The sequence below is a fragment of the Lepisosteus platostomus genome, chromosome 3, assembly GCF_059453375.1.
Source record: "Lepisosteus platostomus isolate fLepPlt1 chromosome 3, fLepPlt1.hap1, whole genome shotgun sequence".
NCBI classification, from domain to species: Eukaryota; Metazoa; Chordata; class Actinopteri; order Semionotiformes; family Lepisosteidae; genus Lepisosteus; species Lepisosteus platostomus.
In genome coordinates, this window is record NC_142613.1 from 46,090,939 (window position 1) to 46,114,179 (window position 23,241).

Here is a 23,241-nt window from a genome sequence, read left to right on the forward strand (position 1 = left end):
GCATAGAGTATAAGGAATTCAATACAATTCCCTAAAGAGAAGAGATGTAGAATACGTCAAATTTAGCATGTATTAATTTCAGCAGATCTTTGAGTGTACACCAGGGGTCGCAGCAAAAGTTTTGCTTTCCTTAGTCATGAAAAGCCACCCTCTTCGGTGATGGAGCAGTAAGTGACGTCACGAATTATGCGACAGCTCTCAGAACCATAGAGGGAAACTAGAAATGTGCTTGCATTTCAAAAACAAGGAAGTGCAAGTGTACTTCTATTTAAGTCTGTTTGACCGTATAATACAACATTTAAGACGGGTCCTATAAACACACCATACAAACAATATGGTGGACGACGAAAACTATTTGAGAGTGGTAGCTTAACTTTCCGAACTGATATATGTTATTAAATGTTGAACTGTTTCAACTAATTATGCAACTCGAATAAAAATGAACATCTCTTTGAAATGTGTTAGTTATTCTGATTTACTTCCTTATTTATTCTGTGATCTGTTACGGACTTTCTAAATTAGAGATGCTCTTTTAAACATCAGATACTTGCTGGTCATTTACAATTTTAGGATTTCGAGTTTTGTCTCAGAAGTTCTATCGTCAATATTAATTAAAATAAAAAATGCTGAACGTACCATCTCAGTCCTTTCCAGCTGCCAGCTCCCAGCAGCGAGTATCTTCATCTGGGAGAAGTAAGGTAAGTTTAAGGCTTATCGTTAAAATGTGATGAACCGCTGGGTTAATTTACTAAGTAGTGTTACTTTGTTGTGATGTATGTAAACCTGTTTAATCAATGTCAAGATTATTAGTTCTCGATGAGTGTACAATAAGCTATGTTTGGGTGTAGTAATTATGAAAACGTAAGCCGCTCAGTGTAATTAAGGAGGTGTCCTGAAGATTATTTAACGCGTTATTACAGATCTTTTATTCATGTTTGTTAAAATGTTAATACAGTTTCCTTTCAAGTATTTAATGTGCTTTAAATTTAGGGTGCCCACTTGGCTCTCCTCCCTCCATTCTTGTCTTGTGCAAAAAAATAATCACAAAAAAACTTACACCGATAACGCAGTATACTGTTTATCACATGTAGTAAATGTCTGAATACTGCAAGTAAATTGTCTTAGTTTTTATCTTCTATACAAATTGTGTCCACGTCCCTATTAAAGCGTTGCCTTGTTGGAAAGTGACTCTTACGGAAATGCACTGTTATGGGATAAACAGGAGTGTCAGAATACCACTCCCGTACAAACAGTACAAGTTGTTCAATTTAAAACTGCTTTTATTTGTAAAAGAGGTATGTACTTGTACTTGGTATAATATGGTTTAGTTAAGACACTGGCTTTGTTTTATTCCCTTGAAATTCATAAATCTGCACGTTAGGTCAGCTCATCCTTTATTGTTGAAGGAACAGGTAACAGGTTTATTCCATTGCTGAAAAGAAAGGAAACAAAACGTTTCGGCAGTGGAGCCTTCTTCAGGTGTGAGGTGTGACTACTTGACCTACTTGAACTATATTATTTAAGACGCGTATTACATATTCATAGTACAAAGTGATTAATAGCTTTGCATATCTTCACTCTCCTAACTATTACATTAATTAAAGAACTCAGTAGGAAACCCTATAATTGTCTGTACTGTAGTTATTTTAAATATTATATTATTTTAGGCTTTGTTGTATTCAGTGAGATGACATAAGGATTAGTTCATTTTTTCATGCTATCAGGAACCACTGTAGCTTAATTTGATATTTAAACTTACAGAATTTCCCATTTTATCTGTTGTTTGTATTGATTGTAACTGAAATTTGGGGAAGTACTGTCTGGTTTGTAACTGCAAGATACTGTGGCGAGACATCACTTAGCCATCAGCAGAGATTTACTAATCTAATTGTGTGCTTTTGCGATTCCTTCCTGTGGCCTAGTGTGATACCCGCTCTCGGGTTTCAGACATCAGTGAGTTTTCAGAGTTTGATCATTTGGCACTGTGTATCAAAGTGTGAGATGACAGATAAGGAAGACATGTCTGGTGAAGTGTGTGCATTAGAAAGCAACAAAGGCACACATGGGGGTACATTCTCTTAATTTGATCCTTGTCTGCATATTACATGCTATGTGTACTCTGTTGCCCAAACATTTTGAATACATTTTCAAGGTAAGATTCTCTAAAGGGTTGTCATTCACTTCTTGAAACTTTTCTGCAGTGTAGCCTACTTTATTGTAATGTGCCAAGAGCTTCACACCATACACCGAAAACTTAGATAAATCAGTTGTACAACTACATGTCATTATTTGCAACAATAACCAAAATACAGTGTAAGGTAATTAGTCATATGCAATAAAAATATGCTTAATCATATAGTGGTGCATCACTGTCTGCACAGCCATTCTGAGTTGTTCACTGCAAAGCTGAGTGGTACAATCAGCTGTCGAATAGATTATTGTTCTGTCAAACATCACTTACTATAACTGTTGTTTTACGCAACATGATTTTTTTACAAGAATTTTGAGCTCAGTTTTCAATTACCGCCTTCATATCTGAGGCACAAAATCATTGTTAAAAGACAAGAACATGTGGAAACTGTCCTTCTGTGTCTGTTCAGAAGATTCATAGAAAAGTGCTCTTTCCTACTTGAGTTGTTTTGTTTCTGTTGTTGTGCGTGCAAGCCTGTGTCTTCAATTTATTGTATTTCCCCTGTCCAAGATGCTGGAATCTATTATTGCTTTTTAGCACAGTGTCATCCTGAAATAGGACTTGTCTCCAGAAAATCAAGAATGTGTAGATAAGAAGAATGACTAAGATTAATTTATTTTCATCCTTTTAATGCAGATATGTAATTCTTTTAGTTTTTTGTTTACTTTTTCTGCATTATATTGTTTAAGTCTTTATGAGACTGGCTGTGTGTTTTTTTTAATCGGATACCCTTTATTCCATATTAAGACTTGTGTGTGTAAAGGTATCATATGCTGTCATAACTGGAAATAATGAGTAGCAACTTATCATAGGACTCCTGGACAATCAGTCTAATTTCAAGCTGGACGAGCTTAAAACACTTCTGAAAAGATAGATTTCACTGTTGATTCCTATGGAAATGTGATATCCTTCTAAATTGGAAACACACCATGTTGTTGTTCATGTTGTAGTACTAAACCTTTTCTTCAGTACATTCCCATTATCAGCAAGTGCAGCTGTTAAAAACACTGGGTACACGACGTTGCACTGCGAGTGCTGTTTTAAAGTTTTTTTTTATCTATTCAGTCCTTTTCACACTGGTTGTACACTTCTACACTTTTTTACACTTTTTTACACTTGGTTGGTGAACTGATCGGGTAATATTTCTACAGAACTAAGATCAGGAGACTAGAGCAGTGCATCAGTATCAAACCTCATGTTTCTTTGTGATGCAGGTGACTGGTAGTGTGTTTAGAACTCTTATTCCCAGTTCCACTTTGGAGACTTTAACTTTTGGTTAAAAAACACCATTTGGTACTATACCAAAATGTTCTGTACATATCATAATCTACAAATAACATTATTAGGAATATTAGGTTCTCTATGTTTGTTACTGTAATTATAATTAGGGCAGTATGGTTAGCATTGCTGTCTTATTGTGAACCCAGTGGATCCCTGGGTTCAGTTCCTGGGGTGTTATTTGCAAGGGGGTTGTATATTCTCCCCGTGTTCGTGTGGATTTCCTCTTGGTGCTCCCAAGGTTGACAGAGATAGTGGTAGCTTAATTGTCTTCTAGGAAAATTGGCCCTGGTGTGAGTGTGTGTGTCTGTGTAACTCCCCTGTGATAGACTGGCGTCCCTTCCAGAGTGTATCCTGCCTCGTGCCGGGATCCCTGTTGCTTGCTGGGATAGGCTCTGGCTGCCCCTCAACCCTGTATTGGATAAAACCATTAGAAATGGATGAATGGAGTGAATGAGGAATGGATTAGAACGTTCTTTAAAACACTCCTGTGCATTTTAATTGTTTTGTATTAAATAATTCTTGTCTGTCTGGAAGGTTCCTCTGAAGCCCGGTCGGAGTTTAATGGACTGGATTCGCCTAGCAAAAAGTGGAAAAGACCTAACAGGCCTCCGAGGGAAGTTAATTGATGTGACAGAGGAGGAGCTGGCATCTCACAACAAAAGGGATGACTGCTGGATCTGCATACGAGGTGGCTGACAGCTTTTTAAAATGTATTGATTTGAAGCTTGCACAATGGGTGTGTGCTCATTTGCAGGGGGGAACACTGAGGCTGTTTCCGTTATGTATGAAGACGGCTTTAAAAATGCATCATTCATCCTGATTCAGTTTGATTTTTGGATTAGTTTTATTTGAGTGTTTGATTCTAGTTACCAGTTCCAGCATGCAAGCAACTTGATGAATTTTGCACACATGCAAATGCAGTCAATGCATGGGAATGCTTTCAAACTACTTCATTTGTATTTCCAGGGAAGACAGTCCTGTACCTACAGTATGCACGATTTCTACAACTATGTTTTCATATACAGTATAATTTAACATTTGAATATTTGATTCTCTTGAGTTTTCTCAAAAAATGCAGAATACCCCCAGGGTTCTAAGAATTTTGTTAGTTATTAATACAGTTGTATGCATAGCACAAATGTGTCAGCACAAAGGTTCATGTTGTTCTGTTAGAGGGCCTGTGAGGAGAGACCTTGCTGTGTTTGTATTTTAAAACCCACTGCCTCATGTACTGTCCTGATGCAGGTTTTGTACAAACAGCCATTAATCTTCTTCTTTAAAAGCTACATTTATTAAAGTGAACACAAGAGCACGTTTTTATTCAGGCAGCAATTTATCACTGCCTTTAAAAGGGAGCTACAGTCATAATAGAAATAAAGTATTTGTCATTATCTGCTGAATTGCTTCATAATGTATTTCATCATGACCTGGAGACATTCTCATTTTTCATGGGTTTTGGCTTCTCTGTGTTGAAAATGAAGTACATGTGTGTATGTCCTATATGAATCAATTACTTGTATTTGTTAACAGTGCGTAGAGCTTAAATGCTCATTATGTTTTGCGCCTCTTGTTTCCTGTCAGAAAGTGTTGTAAATAGTCTTTACATCAGTAACTCCTTTGTGTGGATTTTGTTTGTATTACCTTTCATTTTCATAAAGGCATGACTGCCTTCAGAATAACACACTTAAACACAGTGGTAGCGAACTCCTGTATATTTCAGTCCTCAATTCTGAAGGTTTTCTCAGTATTTCAATGACAATAGCCTGGTCAGTACCTGGATGGAAGACCTCCTAAGGTCTCCCATCCAGAGACCAAAACTAAAGCAGCAAAACTAAGGTTGCTGCTGGAAGAGGTGTTAGTGGGGCCAGCAGGGGGCGCTCACCCTGTGGTCCGCGTGGGTCCTAATGCCCCAGTATAGTGATGGGGACACTATACTGTAAACAGGCGCTGTCCTTCGGATGAGACGTAAAACCGAGGTCCTGACTCTCTGTGGTAATTAAAAATGCCAGGGCGTTTCTCAAAAAGAGTAGGGGTGTAACCCCGGTGTCCTGGCCAAACTTCCCATTGGCCCTTATCAATCATGGCCTCCTAATAATCCCCATCTATGAATTGGCTTCATTACTCTGCTCTCCTCCCCACTGATAACTGATGTGTGGTGAGTGTTCTGGGGCACTATGGCTGCCGTCACATCATCCAGGAGGATGCTGCACATTGGTTGTGGTGGAGGGGAGACCCCATTACCTGTAAAGCACTTTGAGTGGAGTGTCCAGAAAGCGCTATATAAGTGTAAGCAATTATTAATTATTATTATAAGCGTTCAGAGGAAATACACTCGTGCAGGCCTGCGTGTGAGCCACTTCTAATTAAGGAAATAAGTTGAATTCTGCCATTCGAGTTTTTCAAAACAATTTTTGAACAATAATTTCCCGTGACTAAATGTTATTTCATCTTTGAGGTGGAAAGCAGCACACTGATGTCTTGTCCAGCACTTTGTGATGATGCTCACCATTAACAGATGTGTGCAAGCCACCTGAATGAATCCCTGCAATGTCCCGTCTCAACAGCAGATGTCGTATTTTCACTTTAATAGCGGTAGTGCTGAACTGAGAGAAGAAAAACCTATTTACTCTTTTCTCACTTCTAAGAAGAGAATGAGAGTATTGAATCCATTAATGTTTATGATTTATAAGAACTTAATATGTGTGGTTTATTTTCAGAAAAGGACATTGAGAGCATCAATCCCACGGAATGAATGTTGAAGAATATGTTGGTCAAAAGCCAACAGTGTTTTGAACGTTTCCATTCACGAATTTCATAATTTCATAATTAGATAATTTCATTCATCACAGCTCTCTGGAGGTGTCATTCATTAGCTCCCTCCGTTATGTCTTTGAGTAAGTGAGTTTGTGTCGGTTGATTAACATGCTGAAGAAGTCTTCACTGTTGCAGGCCTGGTGTACAATGTGAGTGCCTACATGGAGTACCACCCCGGGGGAGAGCAGGAGCTGATGAGGGCAGCAGGAGCAGATGGCACAGACCTGTTCGATCAGGTGCGTCACCCGATCAGACCTGCACAAGCAGATTCTCCTCATGCTGGCAGGAGAGCGCACGCTTGGCTTGTGATTTATGGGTGCTGCCTTTTTTTTCCACCATACGTCACAGCTCCTTACAGTTGTAAGTAATCGGTGTCTTTTAAGCAGCTATGCACAGCATTGCTCCCAGGTCTACATGAGCTTCATTAAAGCACCCTACCAGTACTGAATCTTTACAGTGACAACAGGCTGCCTTCCATTTTAGCACAATTCCTTATGTTTGGTTGATATTGTAAACATTCACATGAAAAGTCTGATTCATTCATATGGCTCTCAATAATTTATTAAGCATAGGAGAGAAGATTTCTGATTTCACACTTGATTTTAGACCTATGTATTTTGTGTTCCTTTAGGTGTTGCCCTTATAACTGTAGTATTTCTCATAGTGCTCTGTGTATGTGTAACACACTTGTTTTAATTTTGTTCTAGGTGCACCGCTGGGTTAATTACGAATCCATGCTAAAGGAATGTCTTGTGGGCAGAATGGCTGTGAAACCTAGCACAGGATCTAAAGGTAATATATCTGTAGATATGAGATTTTTATAAATTAAGGGAGGATGTATATAGCTTTTTATTCAGTTAACATTTTTTGTTGTTAGGACAAAATTAACTTTTTTTTAAATGACACGAAGAACGGAGAATAAAAATAAAAACACCAGTTCCGCTTTCTTTACTACTTTCTTGTTAATGTGTTAAATAAAGTAAAACTTATATACATACTGTAAGCTTAATGGAGAGTGTATCGATACACCTGTGTACTTAAACAGCTGGCTTATTGACTTCACTGGGAATGATTATATTATTATTACTATTATTATTAAATGTGATTTAATGATTAATAATTAGTTTAGTGTATGTTAATGGTGAGTACCACTTGATCACCTAGATCTTTGGCCATTATGACAGCCTCAGGTGAGATGATCAGATAAGAGACAGTTGTTTACACATTGAGATAGTGCCAATTATCAATAAAACAACAACATTTATTTTATATAGTGCCTTTAAAAGTGGCTATTCAAAGTTCTTTACAAAAAAAATGTTACAAATCTTAGAAACTTACAGAATAGAGTATTTTAATGGGAAGTACGAACACTTAGCTGTATTGAAAACACTTTACTGTATTGAAATTGCCCAAGTCTGTTGAATGCCCAAGTGTGTCCTTCAGGTTAGACCAATTGTTTAAACAGTACAGTTAAAAGATAGTGTGTCTTCATGATGTTTAAGCAAAACCGCATTTCTTAGGTTTGGTGAATTTCTTGAAACATTGGTGTAGCCTGCATACAGCAGATTTCTGTAATTTAAATATTCTAACATTAATGAAGAGAGCACATTTCTTTATTATGGTAAAGTTCAAGCAGGTATTGGATGCAGCTTATTGTTTTAAGGTGGGCTGTTTAGTACCTTGCATGATGTAAATGGCATATTCTTTTTGAGGAACCATAAAAGGTTGTCTTTTATCAAAAGTTTTTTATAGCAAGATTCACAAAGCAAAATAGAATTTGCTATGAAGTGAAGGCCACTCTCAAAGTCCATACAAGGTCTCGGTAGCTTGTCAGAATTGCATGGAGAATTTTAATGGGCTCATCTGCTGTCTGTGTCGTGCTTCACTGAATAATGAAAGACTGTTGCTCAGTGGAATTTACTATCTATCCAGACAACAGTCTCCAAAATGCCCCACAGGTAAGTTATGATGAAGGGCCAATCTCCATTTTGGGGTTATTTTCTCTTAAAGTAAAAACAGGTCACTTTTCATAAGTGTTTTTTTCCTTGTAAATTATTGGTGTATGCATGTACAATCGGAAAACCCACAAAAATGGCCCCATTAAAAGTATTTTAACAGGAAAGACAAGGAAATGCTTGCATGTTTGCTAACATAAACACCAACTGTAAATGAAAATGTTAATGAGTGTTCAAGTGCAACTCCTAAAGTTACAATGCATTTCATGTTAATACATATACCAAGCATGGAAGCGGGTAACTGGCAAGCAACTGCTTTTTCAGTCTTCATTAAGACTATTTGTAGGTGAATCATATTTCTGAAATATAATGGGGTATATCTTCAGAAAGTTCCTGTTACAGTCCAGTTTATTATTTTCACCTTACTTTTCTACCTGGAGTTCTGCTCCTATCTCTCAGTCAAAGTCAAAGCATATCTGTGATGTCATCTTCACAAATGGTTGTAAAGGGTTATTTTCTCTCCATCACATTTTGGTAGGTTTGAAAAGGCATATCAAAATTGGTCGGTAAAACATTTAGCAATGAGAACAATAAGCTAAAGTATTGAGTTCTTAGAACAGCTTTTATATTTACTTTTGATGTTTTGTGTTACTCATCTGGAAAAGTTAATTTTCAGATCATAGCTGAACAAAAATCTATTTTCTCCACATTTTGAAGTTCGAATCTCCTTTTGACTTTTCAAGTTGTTCAGCTGCTTCACAGTGTAGTTGTTTCACGTGTGTGTTGTTCCTCAGGATTTCTGGCTTAGCTGAACACTGATGTCTGTACCAGCACTACTTATTTTCACATAGTAAAAAAAATGTTTGTTAATGAAAATGAAATAGTAAAAAATAAAGGCTATAGTCGTGTCTTTCCTTGGATAGAATTTATGCCTTTTGTTTTTGCTACTTGAGGAGACAGGATTACATTAATTTTAAACTTGAGAACTAAGAATGTTATTATACTTTAAGAGAGTCATCATGTTATATTCATCAACGGTTGTTGCATGGCAGCTCAGCTCATGTTACCCAAACCTTCTTTTGTGGAAAGGAAATCACCTGGGGGACATCTTTATAATAAAAGATGATTAGCACTTCTGAATTCAATGGGTACCACGAAGTTTGAGATAGTCCGACAGTGGCTCTGATTGAGTTAGGAATAACTCTGTATTTGGGCAGTTAGGACAACACAAGGGCAATACGATTAAAATAAAAATATAATGCTGTAGCCCTAAAATTTGGAAATGAAGTTGGCTTTATTTTAATTTATTTTATTTCTCAAATAATCTTGAAGCAAAAGCAATAATCAGGGAAGCAAAAGATGACAGGTCTCTTTTATATTGTTTGATGATGTAATTTATTTGCTTACCTACTATATTTTAGAAAATTAAGACTAAGATGACTGTGAACATTTTGACAAGTGACTTTTGGTAATTACTCTTCAGGAGATTGTATTTCTGTGTTACAGCTTGCATTTAATTAAAAAGTTTCAGCTTTATTGTAAACTGTAAATGGATTAACTGCCTTGCCTGTAGATTAGTGATTTTAATTAACCATCTAGGTTAGATAATCTTTTGGTTATCTCTGTCTTTCAAATACATTTACAACTTACCGCCTGTCCTGAAGAAACAAATAAATGACATGCTGTAGCTGGGTGTCTCACTGGAGTGAAAGTGAAATGGAAAGTGTAAAATACATTCAGTTAATTACAATTTTGAGTTATGTAGTATTTTATAATTTTTTATAGCCTAGTTCTTAACCCATTAAACTAATGTTAAATCTTAATTTACTGGGCAAAATGTAATAATTTAACTACAGTCCTGTTTTTTGTTTTTAGAATTTAAACTGTATACCATGTAGTCAAAATATATATGTATACATATATAGTATATAAAACATACAGGTGGATCAATCTCCTATGCTTTGGGTCTTTTGTAACTGCTAAATAAACACTAACTTTCTACTTTGAAACTGCATAAAGTCATCCTTGAAAGTTTGTGAGCCCTTCAAAGTGGTCATTATTTTAGATATTATAAAGATATTATATGAATATGAACTCTTAATGAATACATTGAATAAATGTCCTAAATAAAGACTTCCCACACATAAAAATGGATTTGAACTCATAGATTATTAGACTGTGATATTTAACAAATCACCAGGTATTCTTGTGTGCAAAATTAAATGAATCACTTCATTAACTCAATAACTTTCAATAACTTTAACTTTAACTTTAGCGGTTATGGCACCTCCTTTAGCAGCAATAACTTTACACAGTTGCCTCCTATAACCAATTATCAGTCTCTGACATCTTGCTGGAGGGATTTTTTCCCCACTCCTCTTTACAAAACTCCACCAGCTCTGTGAGGTTTGAAGGATGTCTTGCAAGAACAGCCCTCTTCAGGTCCTGCCACAGCATTTTAATAGGATTCAGGTCAGGGCTTTGGCTTGGCCATTCCAGGTCACGGAACCTCTTCTTCCTAAACCATTCTTCAGTGGACTTGAATGTTTAGGATTGTTGTTTTGTTGAAACATCCACTTAGCAGTCATATCATCCTGCAACTCACAACTGGCAGCCCACTGAAGCTAAGCAGGTGTGAGCCTGGTCAGTACCTGGATGGGAGACCTCCTGGGAAAAACTAAGGTTGCTGCTGGAAGAGGTGTTAGTGGGGCCAGCAGGGGGCACTCACCCCATGGTCCATGTGGGTCCTAATGCCCCAGTATAGTGATGGAGACATTATACTGTAAATAAGCGCCATCCTTCGGATGAGACGTAAAACCGAGGTCCTGACTCTCTCCGGTCATTAAAAATGCCAGGGCGTTTCTCGAAAAGAGTAGGGGTGTAACCCCGGCGTCCTGGCCAAATTTCCCATTGGCCCTTACCAATCATGGCCTCCTAATAATCCCCATCTATGAATTGGCTTCATTACTCTGCTCTCCTCCCCACTGATACCTGATGTGTGGTGAGCGTTCTGGCGCACTATGGCTGCCGTCGCATCATCCAGGTGGATGCTGCACATTGGTGGTGGTGGAGGGGAGTCCCCATTACCTGTAAAGCGCTTTGAGTGGAGTGTCCAGAAAAGTGCTATATTAGTGTAAGCAATTATTATGATGATGATTATTATTATTATAATTATATTATTATAATTATTTGTGCCCAGCTGGAGTTTTCGAGAATTCTTCTCGAGAATTCCTTGATATTTCTCAGAATTCATGATTTCCTCAATTATGTCAAGTTGCCCAGGGCCAGAGTAAGAAAAACAGCCCCATACAAGGACACTCCCACCACCATGCTTGACAGCAAGGATATGGTTTTGTTGGTGGTAGGCTGTGTTGGCTCTTCGCCAAACATGGGCCCTCTTGTTGTGCCCAAATAGTTAAATTTTGGACTCATCTGTCCAGAGAACATACTTCCAGAACTCTACAAGCTTGTTCAGGTGGTCTCTGGCAAACTTCGCAGGGGCAGCTTTGTTCTTTTTTGACAGAAGAGGCTTCTTCCTGGCGACCCTTCCATAGATGGCATTTCTGTTCAGGGGTCTTCTTACTGTTGATCTCTGCACCACTACTCCAGAGGCAGCTAGGGAGGCTTGTAGATCTCTGGATGTTATTTTAGGATTACCTTTTACCCCTTTTATTACTCTCCTTGTGGCCCTGGGTGACATTTTAGGAGGACGTCCACTTCATGGGAGGGTTGCCATTGTTTTTAAAGCCCTCCACTTGTATACTGTTTGTCTAACAGTGGATTTATGGAGTCCGAATCTTTTTGAAATGGCTTTATAACCTTGTGCCTTGCCCAGATTGTTGAGCATCCACTACCTTTTTCCTCAATTCTTCTGATGTTTCCTTAGTTCGAGGCATGATGCTAGACTCGTAGGAAGAGTAGCTGACCAGCTTTCTTGCATTTACAGTGGATATAAAAAGTCTACACACCCTTTTTGAAATTGCAGGTTTTTGTGATATAAAGCCAGATATCAAGATAAATCATGTCAGACATTTTTCCGTCTTTAATGTGACCTTGCAACCCACAAAATTAAAGAGAAAAACAAATAGATAATTATTATAATGGGACACAAGACTTGACTTGCTTTGTAAAATAAGGTTGCCTTTAGTCTGGAATGGCAGCTTTTTTTCTACCCAAGCTGCAGATCAGTTCTCAATGAATATGAAATTGTGTTTCAAAATTGAGCAACTTGACACTTGGAAATGTAAATTATTGAAGTTGGACATGTTCTGAATTCTATCAGTATTCAATTCGTAAGGGGCTTTTTACTGTTCATATTTTAAAATTGTAAAAATATATTTATGTAAAATGGAAAGTATTTATTTTGATTATGCTTTTATTTAAGAAAATATAAGAGCATATTTTATGTTCTTACAATTTTTGGATTTGAATATAGTTAATTACTGATTTATTCTAGTAATAGGGGTTTCATAATGGCAGTCTTCTAGTGTGAGCACATGAAGCTTACATAACATAATCATATTTGACTTTTTTCTTTACAGATTCTTCAAGTGCAAAGGGACAGAAGCAACTCGTAATTGGTAATTATTTTTAAACTTTTAATGCAGTACTCCGTAGTATTGAAGACGTTTTATTCATGTATGACTCATTTATGATTATAGATTATTACCACGTGTTAAAACATTTTCAAAACGGTTAATAATTTTAATACCTCACTGATCATTTAAATTACCATGTCCTTCATCCACAATTTTCCATAAAAGCAAAGTAGAGAATTAGAGTCTTCTCTATGGATGTTCTGTAGGCTTTGGAATTGCTGTTTTTTACATTTAAGCACTACCTTTAAAATTTCACTTTTATCTTTTCTCAGGTGTCCCTGTAGCAGAAGAACCTGAACCTTCTTCCAAAGACATCACTCCTAGGTAAAGTTTTTAATCCACAACATTCCAGTCATCTCATTTTCCTACTACAGTCTAAAGTACATATTTATGTTTCGTTTTAGTATGACTTTTGTGATATTACAGTTGAGTTCTCTTCTGCGCTAGGTAAGAAATGAAAGGACAAATGATTGCAGGTTGTGTTCTCCAGAAAGACAAGCATTTAAGGTGTACTTTTTCCACTGCAGAGATGACTTCTAATGAGTGAAAGTCTTCAGGTCATTTTTTACATCATTATGTAGCTTAGTAATGGTATGACGAGTATGTAACTGTTCCTGTTCTGGTCTCCACTTCCATGGAGGAAGGTCGAGAGGATGTGAAATACCACCTACTGTTTGTTGTTGAAGGAAGTTTTATTGGCATCCTGGATGACACCCTTGGATGAGTAAACTACTAACATCCAAACAGGCTAGAAAGAACGGTAATAGTAAAATGAAGCTTCACTTTCTCATATTAAGACAACTGATCTTGAATCAGGCCTGATGTAGCATATTACATAATTCACACTTGATAAAGGAGTAGATTATTAATCTGGCCAATTATGAGCCTATTAAGAAAACTGTACATTGACTGTACATTGATATGCAAAAATGATCCTTACTAGTGACTTGTAAATAATGAATTATACCTATTCACAAAATTATAATTGCCAATAGCTTTAGCAGTGCTTTTGTTAAATTATTGTTCTCTGTTTACTACTGTTTCTGATATTTATTGGAGTTTTGTTTCAGATACTTTGTTTTTCTCGAAAAAACCTGAGAGCTCTAGATTTCAACATTTTTATTTCTTTCTATACTCAGTTTGAAAATGCAGCTTTTATTCATAACCCCTAAAAAATAATTTACAGACATTAACAGTGTATGTAGTTATGATGGATTTTAATGATGGAGCTGTTTGTTCTGTATGTAGGAAACTTTAAGCAGCTGCTGCTCCTCATACTGAACATATCTTTTATAATTAAGTTTACAGTGGTCAAAAGGTTAAAAATGTCATTCCAACATTAAAACACGTACAGATTCCCAAATGCACACAATCTACAAAGGGACTCTTTGAAAAATAAGCCTTCCCCACGTATGTAATAATAATAATAATAATTGCTTACACTTATATAGCGCTTTTCTGGACACTCCACTCAAAGCGCTTTACAGGTAATGGGGACTCCCCTCTACCACCACCAATGTGTAGCATCCACCTGGATGATGCGACGGCAGCCATAGTGCGCCAGAACGCTCACCACACATCAGCTATCAGTGGGGAGGAGAGCAGAGTAATGTAGCCAATTCATAGAGGGGGAGTATTAGGAGGCCATGATTGGTAAGGGCCAATTGGAAATTTGGCCAGGACACCGGGGTTACACCCCTACTCTTTTCGAGAAACACCCTGGGATTTTTAATGACCACAGAGAGTCAGGACCTCGATTTTACGTCTCATCCGAAGGACGGCGCCTGTTTACAGTATAGTGTCCCCATCACTATACTGGGGCATTAGGACCCACATGGACCACAGGGTGAGCGCCCCCTGCTGGCCCCACTAACACCTCTTCCAGCAGCAACCTAGTTTTTCCCAGGAGGTCTCCCATCCAGGTACTGACCAGGCTCACACCTGCTTAGCTTCAGTGGGTTGCCAGTTGTGAGTTGCAGGGTGATATGGCTGCTGGCATGTAGCATAATTCTTGAACATTTCACCTTGTTTAATATCCTCATGGCTGGCTGACATGATCTTTTATTAACCGACGGCTGTTCCCAATGTCAGTGTTAGAGCTTACTGCCACATTATTATTAAGAATTAAATTACTTTTAAGCAGACATATATTCTATATCATTAAAATCTGTCTTGAATCATTGTCTGTGAACAAGTCTTAGTTTTAAAATAAAACAGAAAACAAAATCTACCTCCCTCTAAGTTTCTCCTTAAAGACTCCTAAATTATGGTTTAGCCACTATAAGGGGAGCCCTGTGCCTCACTGTTGGCCCATTAACACCATGGATGCTTTGTAGAGGAAGCATTGTAGAGGCAGACATACGTACAAACTCAAAAAAGAGCCAGTAAGCTAGTATTGCAATTAGAAGTCCTGGAACAAGTGAAGGCCATCCTTATTAAAGACATGTGCTGATATGTGAATCCATTGTGCTCTCTATAATGAGATGCCTTTGCATGGCCTTTACATTTTGTTGTCAGACTGTAAAAAAATAAAGAATGCATGCACTTACCTGTTGTGGAAGAGGCCATCTGAGTGGCAGGCCAGGAATAGAAAACAGAAAGGGCTTCCATGTAGATGCTGTTTGGTAGTTCGCTATTATTACTCACCTACAGTAATAATAATAATAATAATAATAATAATAATAATAATTGCTTACACTTATATAGCGCTTTTCTGGACACTCCACTCAAAGTGCTTTACAGGTACAGATAATAAAAAGAGGACAGAAAATAAAACTTGGAAAACAGTAATTGGACAGGTGCCGGCCTGATTCCATGGTACCCTCTTGTTGACTGGAGGGTATCTGGCCTCTCACCCATTTAAATACACCAGTGATGAATAAATAACCATTTATCCATTAATCACAGTATTTTCACAAACTATTTTTAGAAAAATCGAATGATACCACCAAAAACAAATACCCTACAGGCAAATGTAGGGTAAGAATAGCCTTTTCTGTATATCGTTTTTGAGAAGTATATGTGCAAAGGAACAGTAAGCCTTTAAAAGTTTGCAGGTGGCAATAAGAGACTTTATAAACAAGTCTATTGATAAAGCTCTCTGTCCAGATTGAAAAGAGGAAGGCTCCTATACTAATATATTTTAATTAAACTTCTAATTACTGTTTTATTGTACAAAATCTATATGGCATGACCAGGCTTCCTTAAAGCAAATACCTATATGGAGGGTTCTAGTCAAGGTTAAAGCAAACAATAGACTCAAAACAAAAGAAAAGTTTGTTTGGCAAAAGCTCCTTGCAGATGTTTTACACTGTAGATTGGAGAATTTAGTCACTTCACCTTTCATATCAATTTTGAAAGTCTAAAATGGTGTCTATTCCAATAGACTCTCAGGAGAGAGAGGAATAATAGTAATAAAACATTCAACCAAACAAGGTCATTCCCTTTTATTATGGAAACCTGAGCTCGAAAAGAGTGGGAAAAATAAGACAGTCTTTTCAAGACTGAAGCTACTTGTTTTGAAATTGAAGTTACTAAAGTTGTTAACTGTAATGTCATGTAAATTTCAATACCAAAGAATTTGAAGTGTTTCCAAAATGTAATGGCAGAAATGCAGACTTGGACTGATTTCATTTGCCGAGTCTTCTAGTGCACAAATTCATTTTTTACTGTATTTCTATTCAAGAAATAAAACACGTTTTGCTGCCTGTATCACTATACAGTTTCATATAACAAACCATATGTGCTATTTCCGAAGGAAACAAAAGCTCTACAAATCTTAGGTCACTCATTATGTTACAAACCCAGGCAATTGACTGACATTGCAGTTACTTTGAAAAGATTGGAAGTTAAAACCTGAAAGGTCACACTTAATCTGGTTTTAGCCTTAGTTTTCTTCCTTTAGAAAGCTCACGCTTTTTTTGTAGCACTCAACAACATTATTTACTTTAAATGTGGAGTCACATAACACAAACAATTCTTCTGTAATTTGATCTCTTCACATCAAAGCAATTAAAAGGCGTTTACATACAAACATATAAGAATTGCATAATGCAATAAAACAGAAAACTGTAAAATGTAAATCCATTGAAATTGCATAAAACAAAATTGCAGCTCTTAAAACCAGAAAAATGCTGTATTTTATGTTTTAAAAGGTGATTAAAAATTTCCGATTTAATTTGAATTTCTGTTGAAAAGGAGTAAAGAGTTTGGGCATTTTGTAACTAATTAATTCATTTTAACATGCAGACTTCAAGAGCTTAGACTGACCAACTTACCTTCAAACCACTCATCTTTTAACACACCACAGGCAACACAGCCTCATACTGCAGGTTCAGGGCTGACAGAAGGAAAAGCTGTTAGTAAGACTCTAATAACAGCTGTCTTGATTAGGTTGTTAAAAATTGAGACATCCAACTTATAAAATCTGACAGACTGTTAAGTAAAACATGAAAAGCATCAGCATTGGTGTCACCTGAACAAGTACATTTTGAGGTGAGATTTATAGCATTTTAAAAATGATCAAGGAGTGTATTCCAAGGACTAGGAGTGGCTGCAGAAAAGGCTCGGTCCCCTAACTTACAATGTGATGTCGCTGGTATATTGAGGAGCTTAGAGCCAGCCAAACAAGTGAGCAAACTGGTATATATGAGGATAGTAAGTCTTGAAGATACACAGGAGACATACTGTGTTGCATCTGGTACGTAAACAAGAGAAGAAAGCTCCCCTGTCAGTCTTTATTCATTTTCATTTAATTTTATTCATGAAGTAGAAGAGTTGCTTGAAATTAGCCGAGCTGTAAAGAAACTATTGATATTTCCAAATTGTCAGGGTATAATTTGAAAAATGCCTGTTCCTCCTTAGAAAAGTCTTAGTGCTTTTATGTGACACATGGATGTACAACAGGGCCTGAATGTAAGAAATATTCAGATGACTGTGCAGTCATTGGCTACACATACTGTATATGCATACCTATATATTGTACATGTGGTGTTACATAATGAGATATGACAAAGAAGTGAATGGACTAGAGGAAAAATGACTATGAGAACTGGGCAAGTTAAAGGAAGAATGTACTATTGCCATACAAAGAAAATGCTGAACTGGACTAAGAGGCTAAAAAAAACAGACCCAGTGATAAACGTTTAATACAAGAATCTTGGGTAGTCCTTTATCTTAAGCTATATATATATATGTGCTGTAATAAGCTATAGTTGTGTGTATGTATTCAACATGTATATTAAAATAATTTATATCTGTTTTTTTCAGATATGACTGGTTCCAAACAGACACAACTATCACTATTGTTGTATATACAAAGCAAAAGGTATGACAGTTTTTACAGCTAAGACGCCGTTTTTGTTTGCTTTCAATTGAAAGTGTTAAATTGTTTTCTTTTGAATACGTTCTAAATCTCTGTTATTATTACTGTCATTATTGATCTTCTGCCTTAATGTGTCAATAATTATTTGTCATATCAGTTTATTAAAGATGTCATTCTACTTTTAATTCAGTAGACAAAGGCTTTATGCTAAATTGGAATCAGCTACATGTTTAGAACACAATATCTGTGGAAAAGTTACGAGCGAGAAGCCTTTTGCCTCTTCTGGCTCACATGGTTGCTAATAACTAAGCAGTCTGAGGGTCTCAACCCACTGTTACCTTAAGGATCCCAGAGTATAGACTTCAATAACATTATTCTAGACTCCCAGAATCCTTTGTATAAAGAAGTGCTTGCTGCTCTCAGTCAGCAACAGCTCTATAAACAAGATTACACCAATGATTTGCACCATTTTAACTTAACTAGCTTTGATACAAATGTTTTTTATTTACATAGTGTAACATTTTGTTTGCCTCTTTTGCATTTCTAAATTGTTTGGGGGAAAATGATGGATCAGTATAAACAGTTAATCTTTTTTTAATTTGTTTTACTACTGTCGTATATCTAGAACATATGTTTTTGCTACTTGGAAATGTTGACCGCGTTAAGTTTAGTTTTGTGGATGTTTACCTTGTCCTGAATCAAGATCTGTTTGAATGTAAGTTTTCCTTTGCTGCTGTTGCGATGTGAAGGTTGAATTTTTTAAAACAATTAGAGCTAGGAAACCAGTTGAATAAGATGAAAAGCAGTATAGGCACATGGATTCAAAATAAATACTGTGTAGTTTTATTTACACAACAACAGAGTGTGCATAGCAAAACAACAAAAGCAATATAATTGTGAATCAGTCTCCCTTGATACAAATGGCTGATCATTCACTCAAGGGTGCAAAGATATTAATAAAATCAGACTTATAATACATTGACTATAACAATTGTTGTCAACCTTGTAGATTAAATCACTCATACAATTAATCAGTGTTTATATCCTCAAAGACAAGTACGTATTCAGTTACTGTCATGAACTAAACTTAATCAAAATGTGTTTAGAATAATAGTCTAATTTCTGAGATTTCTGATGTGGTTATTGAATTTATACTCATACAAACAACATGCTGGCCAGGTGGATTGAGCTTTGAAAATCCTGTCAGAGAGACCTGTGTTTTTATTTTAGAAATCTCAGGCAAGTGATGGGTGGTGTTACTGTTAAATTAGAAGATATAAATACACAGGATACAGTTACCTGCAGCTTCTGGTCTCGCCCTCATTTACTTCTGAGGGATAATGCCATTCCACAACAGTTATATTTGACTGGACTCCTGCATCATAAATCTAGCCAACTGTTAAACTCCAGTACTACAGTTTGCTGTTTCTTAGAGAAGTATATGGGTGTTTACCCCTTAAATGACATATTGAACAGAATGTGTCTTTGTGTGCATAACATTTACAACTTTGTCCAGTCCTCTTCCACTAACTCTGTGCTAAAGATGTCCGATGGCACAGAAAAATTTTGTGCTAAGTGTTGCCCTGTGCTCAGTTTTTCATGCATGGATAGAAATCAACTTAGATTCAATCATAGGTGGCTTTCCAACAGTTTGTGGACAAAATAGTGAATTTGGTTCAGTCTGCAAATGAGATAAAAAGTGAGGAGAAACTCTTCTTTCACTTCAAATGGTGCAGCTGTAACACTGAATGTAATGGTATTCCAGCTGTATTAATTTAATTGGAGTAACAAATAGTTATTAGTTATAATATACAAATAATTCATTGAAAATTACTGTTCACAAGTCGCAAGATTTCACTTGTTGAAGAGAAAGTCTTGGGCAGAATTGGAAATTGGATGATAATTCTAATTGGATGCCATTTATGAGGTCCTAGTTGGTGTCAGGACATTTTGCTTATCACAGGGCCTCATCTCAGACACTTTCCTAAAGGCTGGAATCAAAGTCTTTTCAAGGCAATATGAAGATTACCACGCATTCCTTCTTAGTGTAATTATAAGCTTTGCTGGAAACCCTGTTTCTAAAGGTTTTATATCTCCCCTTTTTTTAGTGTGATCTGAAAGCTCTGTTTACATGTTTTAAGGTTTTACTAACTGTTCCAGAATGCAGATTGCTAAAAATGTAAGTTCTAGTTCTAATACATAATAATGGCTGCAAAGTAGAGGATACCATTCTTTACTTCATTTATTTTTTCAAGTTCTTAGTAGATAATTGATCATTACAGGTCTTTGGTACTATGGTATTAGTTTTTAACCCACATCCCACATATAGCTTAACTGATTTTAGCTACAGTTCAGGAATTCTGTCATGATCAGCATTATTGAGCCTTTTGAAAACACATTGTATTAACATTGTATACCATGTTACTGTTTTGTTGTTTGATTCAATTTGACAAGGAGGACTAGTATTTTTCCCAGAAATTACCATTTTGTCCTGCAAATAACAGGTGATCCCCAAAATTTCTTTATATTTCTGTTTTTCAGTCTTGAGCGATGACTCCATGACTTATTATTCTCTCAACATTTCTGTAATGGATCCTTTATTTTTTTGCATCTAGGTACTTGGTTTTGCATCTAGAGCTCATTGCAGTTGTTCCATGTTGAAAAAGACATATACAAAGATTATGAGGCATTTTTCAAATTATTTTCAATGACTAATTATTTACTGACTATAATTTAGAAGTCATTTGCAAATGCTGTTGATGCTGCTTGAGGACTCTTATGTTTGGGCATGTTGTGCTTTCAGGCTAAAGTAGGCTATTTTTTCTTAGTGTTTGGAGTCCACAATTGAAAGTCAAGATGAACCTTTCTGTTAAAAAAACAGCCAATTATTAAAGTTTAAAGAAAATAAAATTCAAGAAAACCATAGCACAGAATTTGGGCATGCGTTCCAATGTCAGTAATGCAGTCAATAATAGAAATATCATCAGAGTTTAAGGAAAGCCCTGTAAACAGTGGTCAGTGAATTCACCAGCAACTTCCCAAGTGCAGAGGTGGAGGCCTCAAAATCATAGTTTAACAGAAGACTGCTAAAGCAGAATTTGAAAAGCTACACTGCAAGATATAAACCTCTCATCACCACCAAGAGCTGAGAAGCCAGATTAAAATTTTCTGGGAAATGCACAGATGAGCCAGAAGCAGATTACAGACAGATTAAATGAAGATAAACCTTTAGCACAGTGATGGAAAAGTAAAGGTGTGGAGAAAGAAAGGAACTGCAGATGCTCTAAAGATCACTACTTCAATGAAGACAGTAAGGTTTATGACATCGGAAGGTTTCTTATACCCATTCAAATGTAAATACATGCGACATACAGTACACCTGATGAATGGAATGCAGTTACAAGAATAAAGAATATTTTCAAAAACTGTGAACTGATCTTTACTTTGCAAGTGCATACTAACCTGTCTATGCATATTACAGGACCTGACCTCAGAGTGTGTAGTTGCTGATCTTATCGATGGTGCACTGAGATTAGAAGTGGTGCTTGGAGAACTTTCCTATCTAATGCACCTCCGTAAGTTTTAACCCCAACTATTTAAAGCTGTTGTTTTTGTTTTCACTGTTAAGAATGATTTCCTTATTAATCTATAATGATCGAGATTTATTCCAATATTCTTGATTGTACAGAACACATGAACTTTACAGCACTTCAGAAGAGTATTTAAAAGTTCTCAGTGTATACATTACATACTGTAGTAGTACACAAATTCAGTGGTAAAATCCTGATCTAATTATGTTTTGCTAACTAAATAGTTTTTAGAGAAAAATAATTTGCACTACTTAAATCTCAGAGTTCTCTGATGTTTTCATAAACCATGTCAGTTGTGCACTTTTTCAGTTCAGCTCTAAAACATCACTAGTATTTTGGTTCCGTGTGTTACCACACGGGATGTGTTTCAGAGGAGAACGGGTGATCCTGAAATTGCGAGCTTTTCCGTAGCCGCTTTTCTGCCCCTTGATGCTGTCGTGTGGTTTTGAAGTGCTAAGTCGTTGCAAGTCTGCTCGTTCTCCATAGGAGAAGGTCCCAGGCAGTAGTCTTTCGTGAAGTGCTGTCCGTATTGCATGACTTCAAGAAGGTACAAATGTGCATTTTTGGCTGTGTTGTACCACTGCATCAGTTACAGTTATCTGTGAGAGAGAACGTCTGAGGTACAGGAAATTCTTCATGTTCTCCAGAGACTTTTGGTTAAATCAATTTTCAGGAGCAGAGGTCTCAGTCTTACCTTAGTCTTTGCCATGTGACTCAAGCGTGTGAATATTTTTCTTGTTAGACTCAGTAAAGATGTCAGCATTTTTGTAAAAATCCTCTTCCAAGTAAGTACTTTACACTCAGTAATTTACTGTTAAGGGGGTGACTAGTTCTCAGTTAGTGCTAGGGCTGAATTCTTTTTTTTAACCACGTGCATCTCAGCTTATCATATTATATTTGAACGATACCTGTTGACAAGAAGAATTTTGCGAGGGTATAAATCAGTCAGATTAAGTTCAAGAATGTGAAAACGTGCATAAACATTGGTTGTGAAAGCAAACTGAGTGATTTGAAATAACTATTAAAATGCTGCTTTCTCACATGCTACCCAGTATGACATTGATGAATAAACATTCTGTGTTCATACACATGTATTTTACTTTCATGTTCATAAAGTTAATTGTTTTCTATTACAGGATTGTCTCAAGACGTACAAGAACATTTATCTAGTAAGTGAACTAAATGTAAAAAAAAAACAGCTATGTGATAAATTTTTATTATTTTGTCTTGAAATATAATTTATAATAGTTCGTTGTAGGAACTTGCTTCTTAGATTTTAACTGATGAACCACATTTTGTGAATCAAGAAATGAAATGGTGTATTTTGCACTAACTATAAAAAATAGTGATTTTAATACCTTTCAGTGAAAGGACTGTCTTTATGTCAGTACAGGAAGATATGTTCCACAGCTGACACCAGTTTGCTGTTAGCCTGGAGGCTGTGAACATTTTGCTGTTGTTTTCTCCCGTGATGATAAATAACCTTTAG

The 23,241-nt window shown here is 36.5% G+C and overlaps 1 protein-coding gene across 1 annotated transcript in view; it reads left to right on the forward strand.

The window, feature by feature from the left end:
* Positions 1-200: 200 nt before the first annotated feature.
* cyb5r4 (cytochrome b5 reductase 4) overlaps positions 201-23,241 on the forward strand; it is a 64,820-nt gene continuing 41,779 nt past the window's right edge. The window contains exons 1-9 of the mRNA XM_088625725.1: positions 201-698; positions 4,007-4,160; positions 6,422-6,522; positions 6,994-7,078; positions 12,783-12,821; positions 13,112-13,163; positions 18,108-18,165; positions 21,644-21,737; positions 22,889-22,921. Coding sequence (XP_088481851.1) covers positions 624-698; positions 4,007-4,160; positions 6,422-6,522; positions 6,994-7,078; positions 12,783-12,821; positions 13,112-13,163; positions 18,108-18,165; positions 21,644-21,737; positions 22,889-22,921 — 691 coding nt within the window. The 5' untranslated portion in view covers positions 201-623. The remainder of the gene's footprint in view (positions 699-4,006; positions 4,161-6,421; positions 6,523-6,993; positions 7,079-12,782; positions 12,822-13,111; positions 13,164-18,107; positions 18,166-21,643; positions 21,738-22,888; positions 22,922-23,241) is intronic.